The sequence below is a fragment of the Cebus imitator genome, unplaced genomic scaffold (assembly GCF_001604975.1).
Source record: "Cebus imitator isolate Cc_AM_T3 unplaced genomic scaffold, Cebus_imitator-1.0 Scaffold117, whole genome shotgun sequence".
Taxonomy (NCBI): domain Eukaryota; kingdom Metazoa; phylum Chordata; class Mammalia; order Primates; family Cebidae; genus Cebus; species Cebus imitator.
This window is the reverse complement of record NW_016107432.1, coordinates 2,994,770-3,013,423: the sequence shown is the minus strand read 5'-3', so window position 1 is coordinate 3,013,423 and position 18,654 is coordinate 2,994,770. Positions and strand designations below refer to the sequence as shown.

The 18,654-nt window shown below is 46.9% G+C and overlaps 1 protein-coding gene across 3 annotated transcripts in view; it reads left to right on the top strand.

Moving 5' to 3' along the window:
* The window catches only part of RNF212 (ring finger protein 212), a 55,886-nt gene that overhangs the window by 3,420 nt on the left and 33,812 nt on the right, over positions 1-18,654 (top strand). For 2 of the 3 annotated variants that reach the window (XM_017538962.2, XM_037742166.1), the window contains exons 2-4: positions 2,219-2,280; positions 12,824-12,898; positions 15,372-15,428. In XM_017538962.2, coding sequence (XP_017394451.2) covers positions 2,219-2,280; positions 12,824-12,898; positions 15,372-15,428 — 194 coding nt within the window. The remainder of the gene's footprint in view (positions 1-2,218; positions 2,281-12,823; positions 12,899-15,371; positions 15,429-18,654) is intronic. The other variant, XM_037742164.1, reaches the window with a different exon arrangement.

Sequence of the window (18,654 nt, the reverse complement as noted above, 5' to 3'; positions counted from 1 at the left end):
TTTCTGTTCACTGCAGTGACACTTGAGCACCTGTTCTCTTCTCTTTGGTGTCTCTCAGTAGTGACCTTGACCTTCATTTTATGTGTTTATTGGCTGTTTGCACTTTTTCCTATGTCTATTCAGGTCCCCTCACAGCCTTTTATTGGGGTGTTTCTTTTTAGTTGACTTGTATGCACTATTTATAGGTCAGGTATCAATCCCTTTGTCTATCAGCTGCACATGATTTCCTCTCTGTCCTGTCTGTGAATCCTCCTCCCCTGTAAGAACTTTTAGATTTTTATGAGTCAGCTCTGTTAATCTTTTACTGCATGATTTCTGGCTGTGATGGTGCTTAAGAGAAATTTTCTTGCTCCAGAATTTCTAGTCAAAGAGCTAGAAGGGAGGGGACATACTGTCAAGGGTAGAGGTTTTTAGGATGAGGGCAACTTGATGAAGAGAGGAGGCTGGGTACAGTGGCTCATGCCCATAATCCCAGCACTTTGGGAGGCTGAGGCAGATCACGAGGTCAGGAGATTGAGACCATGCAGGCCAACGTGGTGAAACCCCATCTCTACTAAAATACAAAAAATTACTTGGGTGTGGTGGTGCATGCCTGTAGTCCCAGCTACTTGGGACCCTGAGGCAGGAGAATTGCTTGAACCCTGGAGGCAGAGGTTGCAGTGAGCCGAGATTGCTCCATTGCACTGCAGCCTGGCGACAGAGCAAGACTCCATCTCTAAAAAAAAAAAAAAAAAAAAAAAACTGGAGACAATTCTGGAGGCTGTTAGAAGGGGACCCCCCATTCCACAGTAGGACACCATTCTGTGTGCTGGGCGCTGCAGACACTGAGGTGAGTGTGGATACACAAGAGAAGCCTGGGCTTGGGCTGGAAGAGATGCTCCCTCCAAGGCAGAAAGGAAGGTGGTAGAGTGAAGTGAGTTGTTCTCGGGTGGGTCAGTCTAGAGGAGAGGGCAGAGAAATTGAGGTAGTTCATGGGCCAGGGCATCTTTCTCCTCAGTAGGTGGTATGAGGGGCCTGGTTTGAACAGCCCCATGGGAAATGCAAAGCAGGATTGCCCAGCAGCGTTGCTGACTCAGCAGCATTGGAATCTGCAAGTCTGTGAATCCACCTCTCACTTAAGGGATGTTTGTTTCTAGTTCTTAAGCGCCACTGGGCTTGTTCAGGTTTGGGCCTGGTGTCCGCCCTAGAAACACAGGAGCGTGAAGGCTCATAGCGCCTGATCAGTCCTGGGCTTCAAGCTGACTAGTGAGAATTTCAAGCTTGAGATTCATTTTGAATAGTTAAAAATTTTAGATTTATGATATCACTATAAAGCCTAATTATGGGCTGGGCATGGTGGCTCATGCCTGTTAACCCCAGCACTTTGGGAGAACGAGGCAGGGGGATCACTTGTCAGGAGTTCAAGACCAGCCTGGCCAACATGGCAAAACCCCATCTCTGCTAAAAATACAGAAATTAGCCGGGCATGGTGGCAGGTGCCTGTAATCCCACCTACTTGGGAGGCTGAGGCACGAGAATCACTTGAACCCAGGAGGTGGAGCTTGCAGTAAGCCGAGATTGTGCCATTGCACTCCAGCCTGGGTGACAGAGTGAGACTCTGTCTCAAAAACATAAGAAACTAATTATGGTCAGGCACAGTGGCTTACGCCTGCAATCCCAGCACTTTGGGAGGCTGAGGTGGGAGCATTGCTTGAGCCCAGGAGTTCAAGCTCAGCCTGGGGAACATAGTGAGTCCCCATCTCTACAAAAAAATTAAAAATGAGCTGGGTATGGTGGCACATGTCTGTGGTCCCATCTACTCAGGGAGGCTGAGATGGGAAGATGGTTGAGCCGGGGCAGGGGGCGGTCAAGGCTGCTGTGAGCTGTGATCATGCCACTTGCATATCAGCCCAGGCAACAGAGCAAGACCTTGTCTCAAAAAAATTTTTAATTTTAATTTTTAGAAAGCCTACTTGTAATAAATACCTGGGATAGACTTAGCCTTAAGTGTTGTTAATCTTTATGGTCACTATTTTTGTGCATATCTGCAAAGCAGGGGAAAAGGATGTTAGTTCCATAAATCCTTGCAACTGTACTCATACCCATAGCTTCATCCTGTCAGAACATGAACACCTGTGGTGTAACCCTATTTCTTGAATAAACATTGTGAAGTCTGCATGCATACATATTTAAAAGCAGTAGTCAGTGTGATAAAATAAAACCTATTTTTATTCTATAGGTGAAAAGAACGAATGCTTGATTTGTAAAGTTCCTTGTCGTACAGTTTTACTTTCAGAACATGTAAGTTGAAATATGTAGCATCTGCATCTTAATCACAATCATATTTCCTTTCAAACTTGATATTTTTTAGTCATTTGTGGTGTCTAAAATTTTCTGTCACTTTGCTATGTTAACAAAGATAACTGAGTAATCAAAATGCAGTTAGGGTTTGGTTTTTTAAACTTCGGTACCACTTTGTTTCTTAGCTATAGATTGACCTTACTCCTAGGTTGTTGAATCATGCTGTGTTCCTGGAAATGAAAGTGGACTAAATAGATTTCTTCAGCACAATAGAAGCTCCTTGAGAGGGTGATAGAGTTTGGATTTGTATAGGGGTCATATATAATTAAGAGTGTTGTTCGGGCTGGGCAGGTGGCTTACGCCTGTATTCCCAGCATTTTGGGAGGCCAAGGCGGGTTGATCACGAGGTCAAGAGATCTAGACCATCCTGGCAACATGTTGTGAAACCCTGTCTGTACTAACAATACAAAAATTAGTTGGGCATGGTGGTGCACGCCTGTAGTCCCAGCTACTTGGGAGGCTGAGGCAGGGGAATGCTTGAACCCGGGAGGCGGAGGTTGCACTGAGCCGAGGTAGCACCACTGCACTCCAGCCTGGCACCTGGCGATGGAGCGAGACTCTGTCTCAAGAAAAAAATAAGTGTTGTTCATAAATTAGGTTTAAAATCAATTACTGCTGAAGGCTTAAAACAATGCCTTTTTTCTCTCCATAAAAGATTCAGCTTAACTTGTTACTGGCATAAGCAAAGGATTGGTCTCTTCTATGCCAGATCTCCAAAATGTGCATTTGGTCTGATGATTTCAAATATAATCATTGGTTTTTAATCTGATGACAAATATAATACAAAGTTACACAACATTCAAACAATACAGAAAAGTATAATGGCAGATGTGAATGTCCCCAGATGCTGTTTCCCAGAGATGACAGTGACCAGGAGTTTGGCACCTGTTCTATGTGTGTTACTGTGATTTACCTTTTCATAAAAATGGTATCTTCTCAGTTGACATTATATTTTGGGCACACTCACTCTTACAACGACTGCGTTATATCTTACTATTTTCCTATCGGAGAGCCTTTGGATTTTTTGTTTTTCGCTGTTTCAATCAACCTTCCAGTGAACATTTTTAACCAATATCTCTCCACACTTGTAAGAATATTTCTGTGGCATAAATTCCTGAAGTGATGAAAAGCAAAGGCAAAAGATTTAAATGTTTACATTTTAAACAGAAAATGCTTTCTTTTCCTGAAAACGTGTGGCAGCTTGGAGGCTCAGTGACTGCCTGTTTCTGCCACTGGCACTAAGCCCTGTCACACGGTTGGGCTGAAGGCTGGTGGGAGGAGCCCTTAGCTTTTCTCTAGCTTGGGTCGAATGTTCAGGTCATTTACTCACTTTCTTGTTTCCTAGTAAATATATTTAAGACCATCCATTTCCTTCTGCGTACCGCTATTCTGTATCGCTTTGAGTACTGCCTTTCTATATCATTTCTAAATAATCTCTAATCTTTTTATTTTTTTAACTCAAGAATTATTCGAAAGAATATGCTTTAATTTCTAAGTGGTTAGATTTTAGGTCCCCTGTCATTTTCATCGTTAATTTTTAGTCTTATGGCATTCTGATGAGAGAATATGGCTATGTGGGTTACTTTAATTATCAGTGTTTTCATTGTGGTTTAATACATGGTAATTGTTCATATTTAATGTGTGTTTAAAAAAAGCATGTGTTCTTTTTTTCTCTGTGTCTGAATGTGTGTGTCTGCATGAGTGTGTATGTGTGTGTAAGTAAAGTTGTTTAAAATGTGGAAGTTGTTACTGCTTCTCTTTCTCTAAACCGTCACAGATTGTGTGGGCTCTTTCTTCAGGAGTCTTTCCTCAAAGCAGGTCTTCCTTTCCCTGTTGCTCTACCCCCCATGGGAGGTGCTGGTTCCCCTCCTCTCACCCTGGCTTCCTAGAGCCTCTTCTCCACCCTGCAGCCAGAGGGATCTGCTCAAATGCCAAAGTCCCCCATGCCTGCAGGGCCTGTGGCCAGGCAGCACCTCTGGCCTGCAGCCTTTCCGGGAGCCAGGGTCTTCCACTTCAGGGCCTGGCTTTCCTGCTCCCTCTGACTGGAATGTCCTCTCAGATGGCCACAGGCTCCATCCCGCACAGCCTGAAGGCCTGTGGAATGTCGGGAGACATCACCAACTGCTCTGTGTCTTGGTGGCTTCTTTGACTCTGACCTGCCGTAGAAAGGACACTTAATATCATGGCAATGTGTGCATTTGCACGTGGAGGCATCCGTGTGTGAGCACATCCATGAAAGCTGTTTCACAAAGCAGTTCTTATCCTAAGTACAGTACCCTCTGATGGTTTCTATTCTCATGTTGTTTTTTCTTTAAAATAAAACATGTTGTAAGCTGACTTCCCCAGACCCGTGTTGTGACAGACACCACCATGTAAAACTGACCCTCCAACACTGTGTCCTTGGACCTGCATTATTCTGCTTCACAGCATGTGTCACCACCAAACAAATATATTGATTTGTTTGTCATTAAAACCCTCCATTACTCCACTGAACGCATGAAATGGGGGCACCACCACGTTGGCCAGGTGGTGGATGACCAGGGAGCAGGGCAGACTGAAGCTGGTGCCTGTGAGATGCAGAAGGTGGCCGGGTGCCAGGAAGGAGGACTCCGGTAAGCACGGAGCAGAGCAGGGGTATGCTCCCCCGCGTCCGCCTCCTCTAGGAGGGAGAGTGTAGGCTAGACCAGGCCGGTTTTTACACAGGTGTGGAAAGGAGTAGCTACAGGAAGGAGATGAAGGACGAGGATGCCCCACATTCATGGACATGCCAGTTACTTTTGAACTCCAAGTGGTAAGAGATGCGTCTCTAGGGGTGAGGGCCCCAAAGGTTGAGGCAGCACTTCTACCTCACTTCAGTTGGGGAACCCCAGGAAGCAGAACCAGGGCCTGGAGACAGCAGACAAAAGAGCTCCCCCAGGAGGCAGAGCTGCAGTCCAGCAGGGCCTCTCCCCAGGGGAGGAGCCCCACAGCATCTGCCCTTCCTTCCTTCTTTCTTGGTGTGACTGGGAGTGCTTCTTAGTTGTCCTGCCCCATGCCCCCATCAAACGTCAGCTTATGGCGAGGATGCAGACACATTTCTTGTCTTTCTAGCTCACAGATTGCAGGCCAGACCAAGATCCGAGGGAAGGGACTGCCTGCTGCCCAAGAACCTGAGCTGTGGCATGGACAGTGACAGTGGTGTTGGGGGCATTCCGCTCTTGGGGAGTGGCTTCCTGTTAGGGGAGGAGTGATGTGGATACCAGTGACCAGAAGGGCAGACCGGGCCAGGCTGGGTGGTCATCCACACACCTGCTCCCTTTCTTCCTGGACACCTGGCTGTACTCATTCTCCCCACCTGTCTTCCCATGCTGGAATGCAGGCAAGAGCAGTGAAGGCCACTTCCAGGCCTGGCCCATTAAAACAGCCCCCTGAACAGCCCTCCACCTCCCTTCCTTCACAGATGGCCAGGAGAACAGACCAGAGCTGCTGGGGGCGGGTGACCTGGGCCCAGGGCCTGTGTGGAAGGCCGCCCACCTGGTCTTGAACCGTTGTATGGGCAAGAAACAAGTGTCCCCACAATAAGCCACTGAGATTTGGGGTTGTCTGGAATAGCAATTGGCCTACATTTATCTTCTCATGTCTACATACATTTTGGAGGCAACTCATCAATTTCCACACACACGGAATCCTCTTGGAATTTTTATTTTGCACTTACTGTTCTTTAGAGAGGCTTTGGACATCAGTGTTAGGTTTTTTTTTTTTTTTGAGTCGGAGTCTCGCACTCTTTGCCTGGGCTGGAGTGCAGTGGCGTGATCTCAGCTCACCGCAACCTCTACTTCCTGGGTTCACATGGTTCTCCTGCCTCAGCCTCCGAAGTAGCTGGGATTATAGGCGCACACCACCACACCCAGCGAATTTTTTGTATTTTTAGCAGAGACAGGGTTTCACTATGTTGGCCAGACTGGTCTTGAACTCCGGACTTCATGATCTGCCCATCTTGGCCTCCTAAGGTGCTGGGATTACAGGCATGAGCCACCGTGCCCAACTTACTATTGTAGTTTTGAAAAAAATTATCTCAAATGCTTATTGCTAGTATATAAAAATGCAATTCATTTTCTTAACTTTTACTAGTAACCTTGCAAAATTTTACTTGATAACTGTTGGTTTATGTGTAGATTCTGCTAGAATATTTACATATGGACACACATTATCTTTGAATAAGGACTGCTTTAGATCTCTCTTTCTAATCCTTCCTTCCTTTTTCTCCAGTTCAGTGCTGAGTAGAAATGGTTGGCATTAGCCGGCACCTTGTCATTTTCCTGATTTCAGGGTCAAGCTTTCAGCATTTGATCAAGTATTATGTGTGCATCAAGTTTTTTTGCTAAGGATTTTTTAAAATCATCATGAATGGTATTGAATTTTGTTAATTTTCCTATAATTATTGGACCATAACTATTTTATTAGCTTTTTCTACAACTGGCGAGAGTATCATTTAATTTTTCTGCTTTATTTTGTTAATGTGGTGGCTTGTATTTATTTTTAGAATTTGAAACCCACATTAGATTCTAGGAACAAATTCAACTTTGTAGTGATATAAGATCACTTGTATATGTAAGTAAAATCAATTTGCTACTATTTTGCGTGGGTTTTTCTACCTTTGTTCATATGAGAGCTGGACCTGTACATTTTTTTTCTTGTAATGCGTTTTTCACGTTTTGGTAAATCCGCTCTATTCTGGTTTCATAAAAAAAGTTGTAAATTATTTTTATTTCTCTTTTCTCTGGAAAATTTTTTGTAAGATTGGGGTTATTTGTTTAAATGTTTGGTAGAATTCAGGAGTGACACTATTTAGGCCTGGTAAGTTTTTTGTGGAAAGATTTTAAACTAGGGATTTAATACCTTTATTAGACATGCAAGTATTTAAAGTTCCTAATTCTTGGGTCAATTTAAGTAAATTGTATTTTTCTAGAAATTAGTGCATTTCATCAAAATTTCAAATTTCTTGTCATCAGTTTGCTTGTAATCCTCGCATATTCTTCATGTCTAGAAGATCTGTAATGATGCCCCTCGTTGAATAGTGGCTATTATGAATTCTCTTTTATCTTGACCAGTTGTGCCAAATGTTAGTGATTTTCATTGGTACTGTGGACTCTTGAATAACACAAGTTTGAACTGTGTGGATCCATGTATACATAGATATTTTTTCAGTCATATGCAGATCAAAAATACAGTATTCATGGGATACAAAACCTGCTCAGATGAAGGGCTGACCTTTCCTGTATGCAGGTTCTACAAGGCCAACTGTGGAACTTTAGTATGCTTGGATTTTGGCACATTCGGGGTCCTGGAAGCAACTTCCCCTCATATACTGAAAGACACTATATTTTTGAAAAACTAATTTTTAGCTCTATTGATCATGTCCATTTTATATTTGATTCTGATTTTGTTAATTCTCTTTATCATTTCCTTTTTGTCTGGGTTTAATTTGCCCTTTAAGATGGGTGCTTAGGATTAATTTTCAACCTTTTCTTTATAATATTTACATGATAGGGTCATAATTTTCCCTCTGTTCATTTTTGCCTGCAGTAGACATATTTGATGATGTTACATTTTTATCACCAATTTTGAAATTTCTACTCAGTTTCTCCTGTGACCCATGTGTTACCTAGAAGTATATTAGTTTTTAAATATGTGAAAATTTTTAGTTATAACTTCTATGAACTTTCATTGAAGTATAACACATAGACAAGTACACACATTGTAAGTGTTTACCTCAGTAAATTTTTCACAATCAGGTTGTTATCAACATTTAGGTCAGGGAAAGTAGTTTAGCCCCCTGCTGCAAGCTTTATTAGGTGTATATGCAGATACTTTTGCACTGAGAAGGACGAGCACTTCACAAGGTAAAATGTAATGAGGGCATGTGTGTATTTTTATTTCCTCACCGCAGGAGCTGGAGGAGGAAATGATAGTAGTGGTTTCTGAGGTGAAAAGAGCAATAAATGATGATGTAGCAGATGATGTCATGAGTGGTGTTGAATTTTATTAATTTTTCTGTAACTATTGATCATAACTATTTCATTAGCATTTTTCTTCCATAATAGAATTTAATCATTCTGGAGAATTAGTGGGAACTGGAGATAAAAGTGGCAGAGTCATAATCCTTCAACAGGAGCAAATGAACAAAATTTCATCTTAGGCAGAAGGGAACGCCGTGTTTACAGTACCTTTCAGACCATGAGCCAGAGTTCGACCACTTGAAAAGTTTGGAAAGAAAAGAAAAAGTTCGACAAAACTAGGTGGTTATGTGAGAAAACTTCTGCTTAGCTTTGATTGTCTACCAATAATACAACAATGAAATTATGGAAAGTCAGTGAAAGGGACAAAAGACCAGGAGCATGTAACTTGAAGCGGAAGATGGCATGTGTAGAGAAGCTGCCACGGTCACTGCACTGTGAGTGCCAGTCTTTAGGCCCATGGGTCGAGTGGTCAAGGCCACTCCACAGAGGGCATCTGCCAGCGCTTGTACTCATCACATCAACGCAATTCCTGCTACTAGTGATTTTGAAACATATTTATCTGCAGGTGATTTGTGGATTAAAATCAAATCTTTGGCATCTGGAAATCATAGACAGGAGTTTTAATATTGTGGCTATCAAGCCTGACAATGTGGAAGAGTTAACAGATGCTTTCAGCCACAGAATTCCATCTGAACAGCTGTCACACATCCGTATCTAGCAGCAGTAAAGGAACCATTCACTCATGTGACATGAGAGCGTCTGCCCTCTGTGATAGGCATTCTGCACTGAAGAACCTGATGATTCTAGTAATGGGTCATTTTTGTCTCAAATCATCTTCTTTATTTATGATGTAAAATTCAGCCATAGTGGTCAAATATGAAGATAGAGACCATTTGTTAGTGAAAAGTTGGAACTTCAATATGTAAAACACAGCTGGGTGCAGTGGCTCACGCCTGTAATCCCAACACTTTGGGAGGCCGAGGTCAGGAGTTGGAGACCAGCCTGGCCAACATTGTGAGCCCCATCTCTACTGAAAATATCAAAAATTAGCTGGGTTCAATAGTGCACCCCTGTAATCCCAACTACTTGGGAGGTTGAGGCTGGAGAATTGCTTGAACCTGGGAAGCAGAGGTTGCAGTGAGCCAAGATCACACCATTGCACTCCAGCCGGGGCCATAGGGCGAGACTCCATCTCAAATATATATGTGTGTGTGTGTGTGTGTGTGTGTGTGTGTGTGTGTGTGTGTATGGAAAATGCCTATGGAAATGTAACAGGTGCATGAGTAGCTCAGAAGTAAACTGCACTGTGTGAAAATGACCATATGTCTGACAAATTCAATGTTGTTGGAATGGATCTGACGGGGTTGTGACTGGGTCTTAACAATAACTTCAGAATGTTTGACAGAAACACAAAATGAGACATAACCCTAGAAGTATCACGGGAAAACAATAAGCGTTGCACAATTCTGAAGCCATGCAAAGTCTGTGCAAGCAGCAAGCAGAAGAAGATGAAATCAGCGTTGACAGCCGAGACTCCAACAAAATCTTGTGTAAGCCTGGTACCCCATAAGCCTGGCACCCCAAGGAAAGTATCATGCTGTAGCCAGTACAATCTGTGTCTATTTCAAGACAGTAATTTAGGGCTGGCATTCCTAGCCAGAGAACCCCGCCTCCCGCCTGCTTGGGGTGGCTGAGTCAGCCTTCATGACGATAAGAGCGTTCTTTTGCAGCGCTCCTTTCCTGTGTCTGACAGCGAATCGCCGACAGCATGCCTTATAGCTGCATGAGGAGAGCTCTGTGGACCCAGCGCTGCAGTACCCCCGGTTCCGCTTGCACTGTCGGGCCTAGGGGCCTCGACTGGTCAGCACCAGCATTGATTTTCTCCACTAAGGCCTTCAGTCACGCTGTAAGGTTTAATTGTACATCCTCCTTACTGTACCATTGTGGAGCACACACCCCCCTTTAAAAACTAAATACAAAAAGAAAACATTAGCTTATGATTTTCCTAGGGATTGTGCGAAGAATCTTGACTTTTAGAAGTCTAACGTAAATTAGATTTTCCTGGTGATGTGAGGACCTCAGCTCTCACCAGATTCCCCCTCTGCTGGCCTTTCCCGCACTGCTCCTTCAGCCACACTGGGTCTCACTGCGCTAAAGCCCCACAATGCAGTGCTGCGGTGGACAGCTAATACTCATTTAGATTTCCTCCTGTTTTCCTCTCTTCCCTGCTCCTCACTGCCTCCCAAATCTCTGTGTTTCTATCAGGAACTATTTTTCCTACCTGCAGGGAATTCCTTTATTATTTATTTTAGTGCTGGGCTATTAGTGATAAATTCTCAGTTTTTGTTTGAAAAAAATGCCTCTTTTTCTTGAAGCTCATTTTCATAGACTTTAGAATTCTTTGTTGAAAATAAATGCACCTTAGCACTTGGAAAATTGCAGCCCCTGGCTTATGGCTGGCTCTCTGCGACATGAGTGCTGGGGCTGGAGGAATGGCTGTCTGTGTTTTCCTGCTCAGGCCTCCCTGAGATCTGTGCATCTGTGCTGTGATGTCATTTGTTAGTTTTGTAGACTTCTTGGCTGTTCTGTCTCCACTTCATCTCCTGGACCATTCTGAGGTCTCTGTCATGTGTAGAATGACTCAGTTCCCTTCACCCAGAAGGCAATGGAGCCAGATGGATCTGTGACAGCTTCAGTTGCTCCCATTTCTGGTCCATGGAGCCCTTGGTCTTGTTTTTGAGGCATCTGTGTATTTATAATACACCTTAGATAACAGTGACAGTCCTCGCTCCATGTGCACCCACATGGGCCACGCTCTGCTGGGGACACTTTTCCTGTATAGTGTCACTTGGTGCTTGCCATGGCCAGGGGTGAGGGGGTACTGTTTCTGCTTCTGTTTTATACACGGGGAGACTGAAGTATGGAGGAGTTAGGTGAAGAACCAGGGTTGCAAGTGAAAGGTGTGCAGAGCTGGATTTAGGCTGGACTCTGAGCTCCTGACCCCTGACCCCTTGGATACACTGCTTGTGTCTTTGCAGTTTGGTGTGTATGGGAGGGTGCTATGCAGGAACTCCAACCCCATCCGAGCCAGAGCAGGTCTCCCCTCTGCTGCGTCTCAGTCCCTCGTAGAGAGGAGCTCACCTCCATGCTGCTCTGCTTGGCCTCTGCCTCTAGGGGCCTGGGAGTGGATTCTCAGTGGATTCCAGGACCTGTTCACCTGCACTTGCCCTGGGTGTTGGAGCTGGTGCCTTAATCCTCATCTAAGCCAGTCTGTACTCTGTCTTCCAGAATTCCTCAGAGGCTGGTCAATTCAAGATATCATTTCCTGTTTTCTACCACAAATTGAGTATTTTTTCCTAAATTTAATTTTTCTGTCATTTCAGTGAAATTTGGGGAGCCACAGGTGGTAGGTGGAAGGGCTCAGATGACTGTCTTGGCCCTCTACGTGCTCACTGTCCTGAACCACAGAATGGGAGGAGGCACGAGGCTCTTCCTACATCTTGTCATTCTGGTGTTTGTCTCTTTATTTGTTTTGGCTTTGGGGTGTTTTTTTTTTTTTTTTTGAGATGGAGTCTTGGTCTGTCACCCATACTGGAGTGCAGTGGTGTGATCTCGGCTCACTGCAACCACAACCTCCCAAGTTCAAGCGATTCTTCTGCCTCAGCCTCCCGAGTAGCTAGGATTACAGGCACCTGCCATCATGCCCAGGTAATTTTTGTATTTTTGATAGAGACAGGATTTCACCATGCTGGCCAGGTTGGTCTTGAACTCCTCACCTCAAGCGATCTACCCACCTTGGTCTCCCAAAATGCTGGGATTACAGGCATGAGCCCCTTTTCTTTGGACTGCTCGAGATTCTGGCTCACGGCAGCTCCATGCCTAGGACAGCTGTCGCTGGTTGTTTTTTGCTAATGTGGTCCTGGGTGGGGAAAGTCAGGGAAGGCCAGGGGTGTGAGGAGGTGAGGCAGGGAATGCTGTAGGCACTTTAGAAGGAAGTTGGGAGTGTCTGCATGAGGGCTTATAACCAGACACTGTCTCTTCAACCTGCATCCTTTCTTAAGGTCTTATACTTGCTTTTTAAATAACTCAACATGTACTGGTGACTACATAGTGGTAAGTTACACTTGTCAGCTTACCATCATCCTGATTTTAGTATGTCTCCACTGTGCAGGAGGCTGGGCTGGAGGCCTTCACTCACCAAGAGTCTTTTGAGGAGGGAGCACGTCTTTTTCGTAGCCCAGAGGGGCTCAGCAGCTGCCAGGCTGCTCTGCCTCCCAGCCCTCACCACTGCCCAGCCCAGCCCTCAGAGGGATCAGCCAGGATGAGGGGCTGTCCCTGGCGGGGCCCTGAGAGGCCATTCACAATGTAGATGACTCTGTAGAGTCATCTACAGCTAGTTCTAGGTCTTGAAGTACGGTTTTTAACTGGTGGCTGGAAGCATTTATTAGACGCAAGAAATGTAGAGTGATTTCTTTCTCTTTCAGACTGACTCAGATATCCAGGCATTCTTCATGAGCATAGACAGTCTGTGTAGGAAGTACTCCAGGGAGACCTCGAAGGTGAGTGTGGGAGGTGCGGCCTGGTTCTGTGGTGAGCCAGGTGTACTGCCCTGAGACCATGTGTTTTACATGTTCTGGAGGCAAGTTCCTTTGAAGATATTTCATCAGCAATATTTTCTGCCAAAATACTTGTGGGTTGCATGTTTACTTTCCTGATGGTGATACTTTTACATACAAAAGGTTTTGGTTTTGACAGAGTCCATTTGATCTATTTTACTGTCATTTGCGCTTTTGGTGTCCATTGAGACAAAGTGGTCTCGGTCAGCTCTGGGGTCCTTCAGTCAGCTCTGGGGTCCTTTGGGCAAGACACCCCCTCCCCATATTCACACCTTAGAATCTCAGGCTTGGGAGTCCTCGTCACAGGTCAAGGCTCTCTGGGTTCAGGGAAGCAGGTTTCTTCTTGACCCTGTCCTTTCTTGACAGTTGCCTGGGCCTTCTGCTGGCCAGGCCTGTGATTCCTGCTGAGCCCCATGTGGCAGTGTTGGCTCCGTGGTCCCCATGCTGGCAGCTTCGCCAGCCGCTGTGCCGGTCCTCACAGCTGTGAGCTGTCCGTGTGATCACCAGAAAGCTCTTCCCTGGGGCCCTGGGCCGACCTGGCCCAGCACAGCCTCCGTGACCATCCCAGCCCTGGGGTTTTGCAGTAATTTCATTGACCTGTTTCTCTGGCTCAGTTCAAGAGGCATATTCTCTGCAAGATAAATACTCACTGTTCCTTTTAAACTGTTTTATTATTTTAAAATTTACCCTCTTCTGAGGCCACACACAGTGTCTCAAGTCTCTGGGGCCCAGCATTGGTCAGAGTTCAGACAAACCCCAGAGGCAGCACGAGGCTGCAGGCCTGTGTGGCTCCCCTAGCAGACCCCACAACACATGGACATCAGCTGTCCCCCAAGCTCATGAGAGGCCCCCCAGCTCCACACTCAGTGGAACTCATCCCATCTGCTGCTCAGGTGCCCTCAGAGCCGTTCCCTGCAGCCATGCCAGCCATACCAAATCAGGGCCAGCCAGACTGACTGTTGCCTCACTAAGGCCTCTCTCTAAGAACAGCCAGACTGGGCACCCTTACCGTCTGGATCAGGCGGATCTGCCTGCAGGTCCCTCCGTGAGCATGTGAAGCTGAGGAGCAGACGCCCTCGCCTGCAGGGTGGAATGTTCCCACTGAGGGTGCTTGGGAGAAGCTTCACAACAGGCACAACTGAGCGCAGCCTTGAGGGGCATGTGCAGGTGCCTCCGACAGGCAGCGAGATTTGAGAAGCATCGGCACAGGTGGGAAAGGTGCCCTGGCTGTGGCTGGTGATGTTCATGAGAACTGCGGTCAGGGCAGCCGGAAGAGTCTTTTGTCCACTCCTCTTCATAGCCCATGGGGCAGCACCCAGGACTGGCTTTCCTCCATGGTGGAGAGACAGTCCCCTGTTGAGTAGGGGAGATTTCAAGAGCTCTGAGTCACTCCGGGGACGTAGCAGCCAGGAGACCATGAGGCTGTTGTCCCTGCTGTCCTGGAGAAGGGCTCCTGTGCAGCCCTGTCCTCTGGAGACGGCCTCTCATGGAGGAGGATGAGAACAAAGGCCAGTGTGTGCTGGGCCCGCCTTTCCACAGAAGGGAAGAAGCCTGCCCTGTGTGTGCACCGGGCATGAGCAGTGGGCAGACAGGTCCCTCCCTTGTGCTTGTTATCATCGCAGGCAGATGGTGGGGTGCAGTGAAGTAGGGGATGGAGCTGTAGGACGCTGACTTTCAGCACGAGTGTAGCCACAGTTAGCCCTGCTGTCTGTCAGCCTTTCCAGCCTGGTCTTTCCAGAGGGAAGGCACCGTTGTCCGAACACTTGACTCATGAAATAGCTCGCTCTTCCTCTGAGTAAATCACAGGCCTCTCTTTCTTCCTTATGTTGGTACTCTCAGAAACTCAGTTCAAACTGTCTAGACAGCAGGCATGGAATCTGGGGCTCCCGTAACTGGAAAGACCAGGGAGGGTGCCAGTGTCAGGCATGGCTGGCTCTGGGAGTGCAGACAGGCCCACTAGGCGTCTGCCAGCTCTGCGGGCCTCGCTTGGCCTCATTCCGTGTGCCGGCTCTCTTTCCACCCACTCCCGACATTGGTCCAGCACTGTTTGGTCAGGAGGCCATTCCTTAAACCAGTTGCCGTTATCAGAGGGACAGCACCCTGTGGTTGGCCCGGCGGGAGCACCACTCACAACTCAAACAGAGCAGGTTGCTGGAGAGACTTTCCTGTTGTGCCCGTTAAGCCTCACCTGTGTTTGCCCTTGGCCCTGCCTGCTGACACATGCTTTTTCTGCCCAGCTGTGTGGGGCATCTTCCCTGGGCAGGCACTTGGTCATGGGCATCTGTGGGGGCAGGACACACATAAAACAAGCACTGTGTGCTGTCTTGACATTCCCTCCAGCCTCCTCATCCCCCTACAAAGTTTCAGCCACAGAAACCATGCACCTGTCAGCAGCTGAAACGTATGATCTTTTTAGATTTCAGAATTTCAAGAAAATCACAGGAAGAGATTATTAGCCTTCTACAGAGAAAAGGTAAGTCAAGTTGATTCATTGCCACTTGAATTTTTTTGACCTTTAGATTTAAATGTCAGACTTGTTAATTAACACCTTGTTCTCAAAGGAGACAGGCTGCTAGACGCAATATCTGTTTCTCTGTTTCCAGCTATGCGGATGTTGTCACAGTCCCCTTCTGACCATCAGCCTGTTTGCCCAACCCTTGTCTGTAGTTCACCAAGTGGCCCCTTGGGTGCAGCACCCATGGGACTCCCCGCTTGGCCACCCTTTCCTCCTCAGCCACTGGGGGCACTGTTGGGGCCTTTGGAGCTTGAGAAGCAGCTTAAAGGCTTCTCTGCTCAACCATCTCATTTTTAAAAATAAGTCCTTTTCAAAAAACTTTGAAGATTATGTAGTAGGTAAAGTAAGGAACCTAGCTTTAAAGACAAGGGACCCTGGGGTCGCTTCCCCAAGTCTGGAAGCCAGCTTGTGACCCTGATGCCTCCTGTCTGTGTGTGAACATTCTATGTACACCCAGACCTGGAGGGGACAGGTCACCCCTGCCTGGCTTGCCAACTGGTGACCCCCTTCCATCTCATCACCCCCACCCTGTCTTGTCACCTTGCCCTGTCCTGTCACCTCCATCTCACCCCTCACCCCATCCTGCCACCTCATCCTGTTACCCGCTCCCTGTCCTGTCACCCAACCCCATTCTGTCACCACTCACCCCATCTTGCTACCCCCACCCTGTCCTGTCACCCCATCCCATCCTGTCACCCCTCATCTCATCCTGTCACCCCCACCCTGTCCTGTCACCCTGTATCAGTCTGTTTTCACACTGCTGTAAAGAACTACCTGAGATTCGTTATTTATAAAGGAGAGAGGTTGAATTGACTCACAGTTCCACGTGGCTGGGAAGGCCTCAGGAAACTTACAGTCATGGCAGAAGGCAAAGGGGAAGCAGCTAGAGAGGGGACAGGGGGAACTACCAAACACTTTTAAACCATCAGATCTCGTGAGAACTCACTATCACAAGAACAGCATGGGGGAAACCGCCACCATGATCAATCACATCCCACCAGGTCCCTCCCTTGACACATGGGGACTGCAATTCAAAATGAAATTTGGGTGGGGACACAGAGCCAAACCACATCATTCCACCCCTGTCCCCTCCCAAATCTCATGCCCTTCACACATTTCAAAACACAATCATATCTTTCTAGCAGTCCCTCAAAGTTTTAACTCATTTCAGCATAAACTCAGAAGTCCAAGTCCAAAGTCTCATCTGAGTCAAGGCAAGTTCCTTCCACCCCTGAGCCTGTAGAATAAAAAACAAGTTAGTTACTTCCAAGATACTATGGGGGTACAGGCATTGGGTAAATGTTCCCATTCCAAATGTGAGAAGTTGACTAAAACAAAGGGGCTACAGGCCTCATGCAAGTCCATAGACCAGCAGGGCAGCCATTAAATCTTAAATTTCCAAAACAATCTCCTTTTACCCAATGTCTCACATCCACGACATGCTGATGCAAGTGGTGGGGGCTCCCCAGGCCTTGGGCAACTCCCCTCTGTGGCTTTGCGTGGTACAGCCCTGGTGGCTGCTTTCTGGGCTGTGGTTGAGTGCCTGAAGCTTTTCTAGGCACACAGTGCAACCTGTCCGTAGATTTACCATTCTGGGGTCTGGAGGACCGTGGCACTCTTCTCACGGCTTCACTAGGCAGTGCCGCAGTGGGGATTCTGTGTGGGAGCAACCACCCCACATTTCCCTTCTGCACTGCCCTAGCAGTGGTTCTCCATGAGGGCTCTGCCTCTGCAGCAGACTTCTGCCTGGACATCCAGGCATTTCCATACATCCTCTGAAATCTAGGTGGAGGTTCCCAAACCTCAACTCTTGTCTTCTGCACACATGCAGACCCAACACCACATGGAAGCTGCCAATGCTTGGGGCTTGCACTCTGAAGCAGCAGCTCAGTTGTACCTTGGACCCTTTTAGTTATGGCTGGAGCTAGAGCAGTTGGGATGCAGGGCACCATGCTCTGAGGCTGCACAAGAGTTGGGCAGTGGGCCTTGGCCCGGCCCATAAAACTACTTTTTTCTCTCTGGGCCTATGATGGGGAGGGGTGCAGCTGTGAAGATCTCTCACATGCCCTGGAGACATTTACCGCGCCCCCCCCCCGCCCCCGCTGTCTTGGTGATTAACATTTGGCTCCTCGTTACTTATGCACATTTCTTCAGTTGGCTTGACTTTCTCCCCAGAAAATGGGATTGCATGGTCATGCTGCAATTTTTTCAGACTTTTGTGTTCTGCTTCCCTTTTAAACATAAGTTCCAATTTCAGATCATCTCTTTGTGAATGTATATGACTATATGCTTTCAGAAAAAGCCAGGTCACATCTTGAAGGCTTTGCTCCTTAGAAATTTCTTCTGCCAGATACCCTAAATCACCTCTCAAGTCACAGGTCTCAAAGGTAAGGGCAGAATGCCTCCAGTCTCTTTGCTAAAGCATAGCAAGAATGAGCTTTGCTCCAGTTCCCAATAAACTCCTCATCTCCATCTGAGACCTCCTCAGCCTGCACTTCGCCATCCATGTCACTATCAGCATTTTGGTCAAACCCGTTCAACAAGTCTCTAGGAAGTTCCAAACTTTCTCACACATTCTGTCTTCTTCTGAGCCCTCCAGACTGTTCGAACTTCTGCCCAGCACCAGTTCCAAAGTGGCTTCCACATTTTCAGGTATCTTTATAGCAGTGCCCAACTCTGCCATTACCAATTCTCTGTATTAGTCCATTTTCACACTGTTACAAAGCACTGCCTGAGACTGGATGATTTATAAAGGAAAGAGGTTTAATTGACTCAGTTCCACAGAGCTGGGAAGGCTTCAGGAAACTTAACAATCATGGCAGAAGGGAAAGGGAGAGCAGTGCACGACTTATACAGCAGCAGGAGAGGGGTGGAAGGGAACTGCCAAACACTTTTAAACCATCAGATCTTGTGAGAACTCACTGTCATGAGAACAGCATGGGGGAACCACCTCCATGATCCAGTCGCCTCCCCCAGATTCTTCCCTTGCAACATGGGGTTACAATTTGAGATGAGATTTGGATAGGGACATGGCCAAACCACATTGTACCCCCACTGCATCCTGTCACTCCTTACCCCCCCATTCTGTTGCCCCCTTACCCCATCCTATCACCCCCTCCCCTCTCCTGTTACACCCACCCTGTCCTGTTAGCCTCTCCCCTGTCCTGTCAACCCCCTTTTCCTG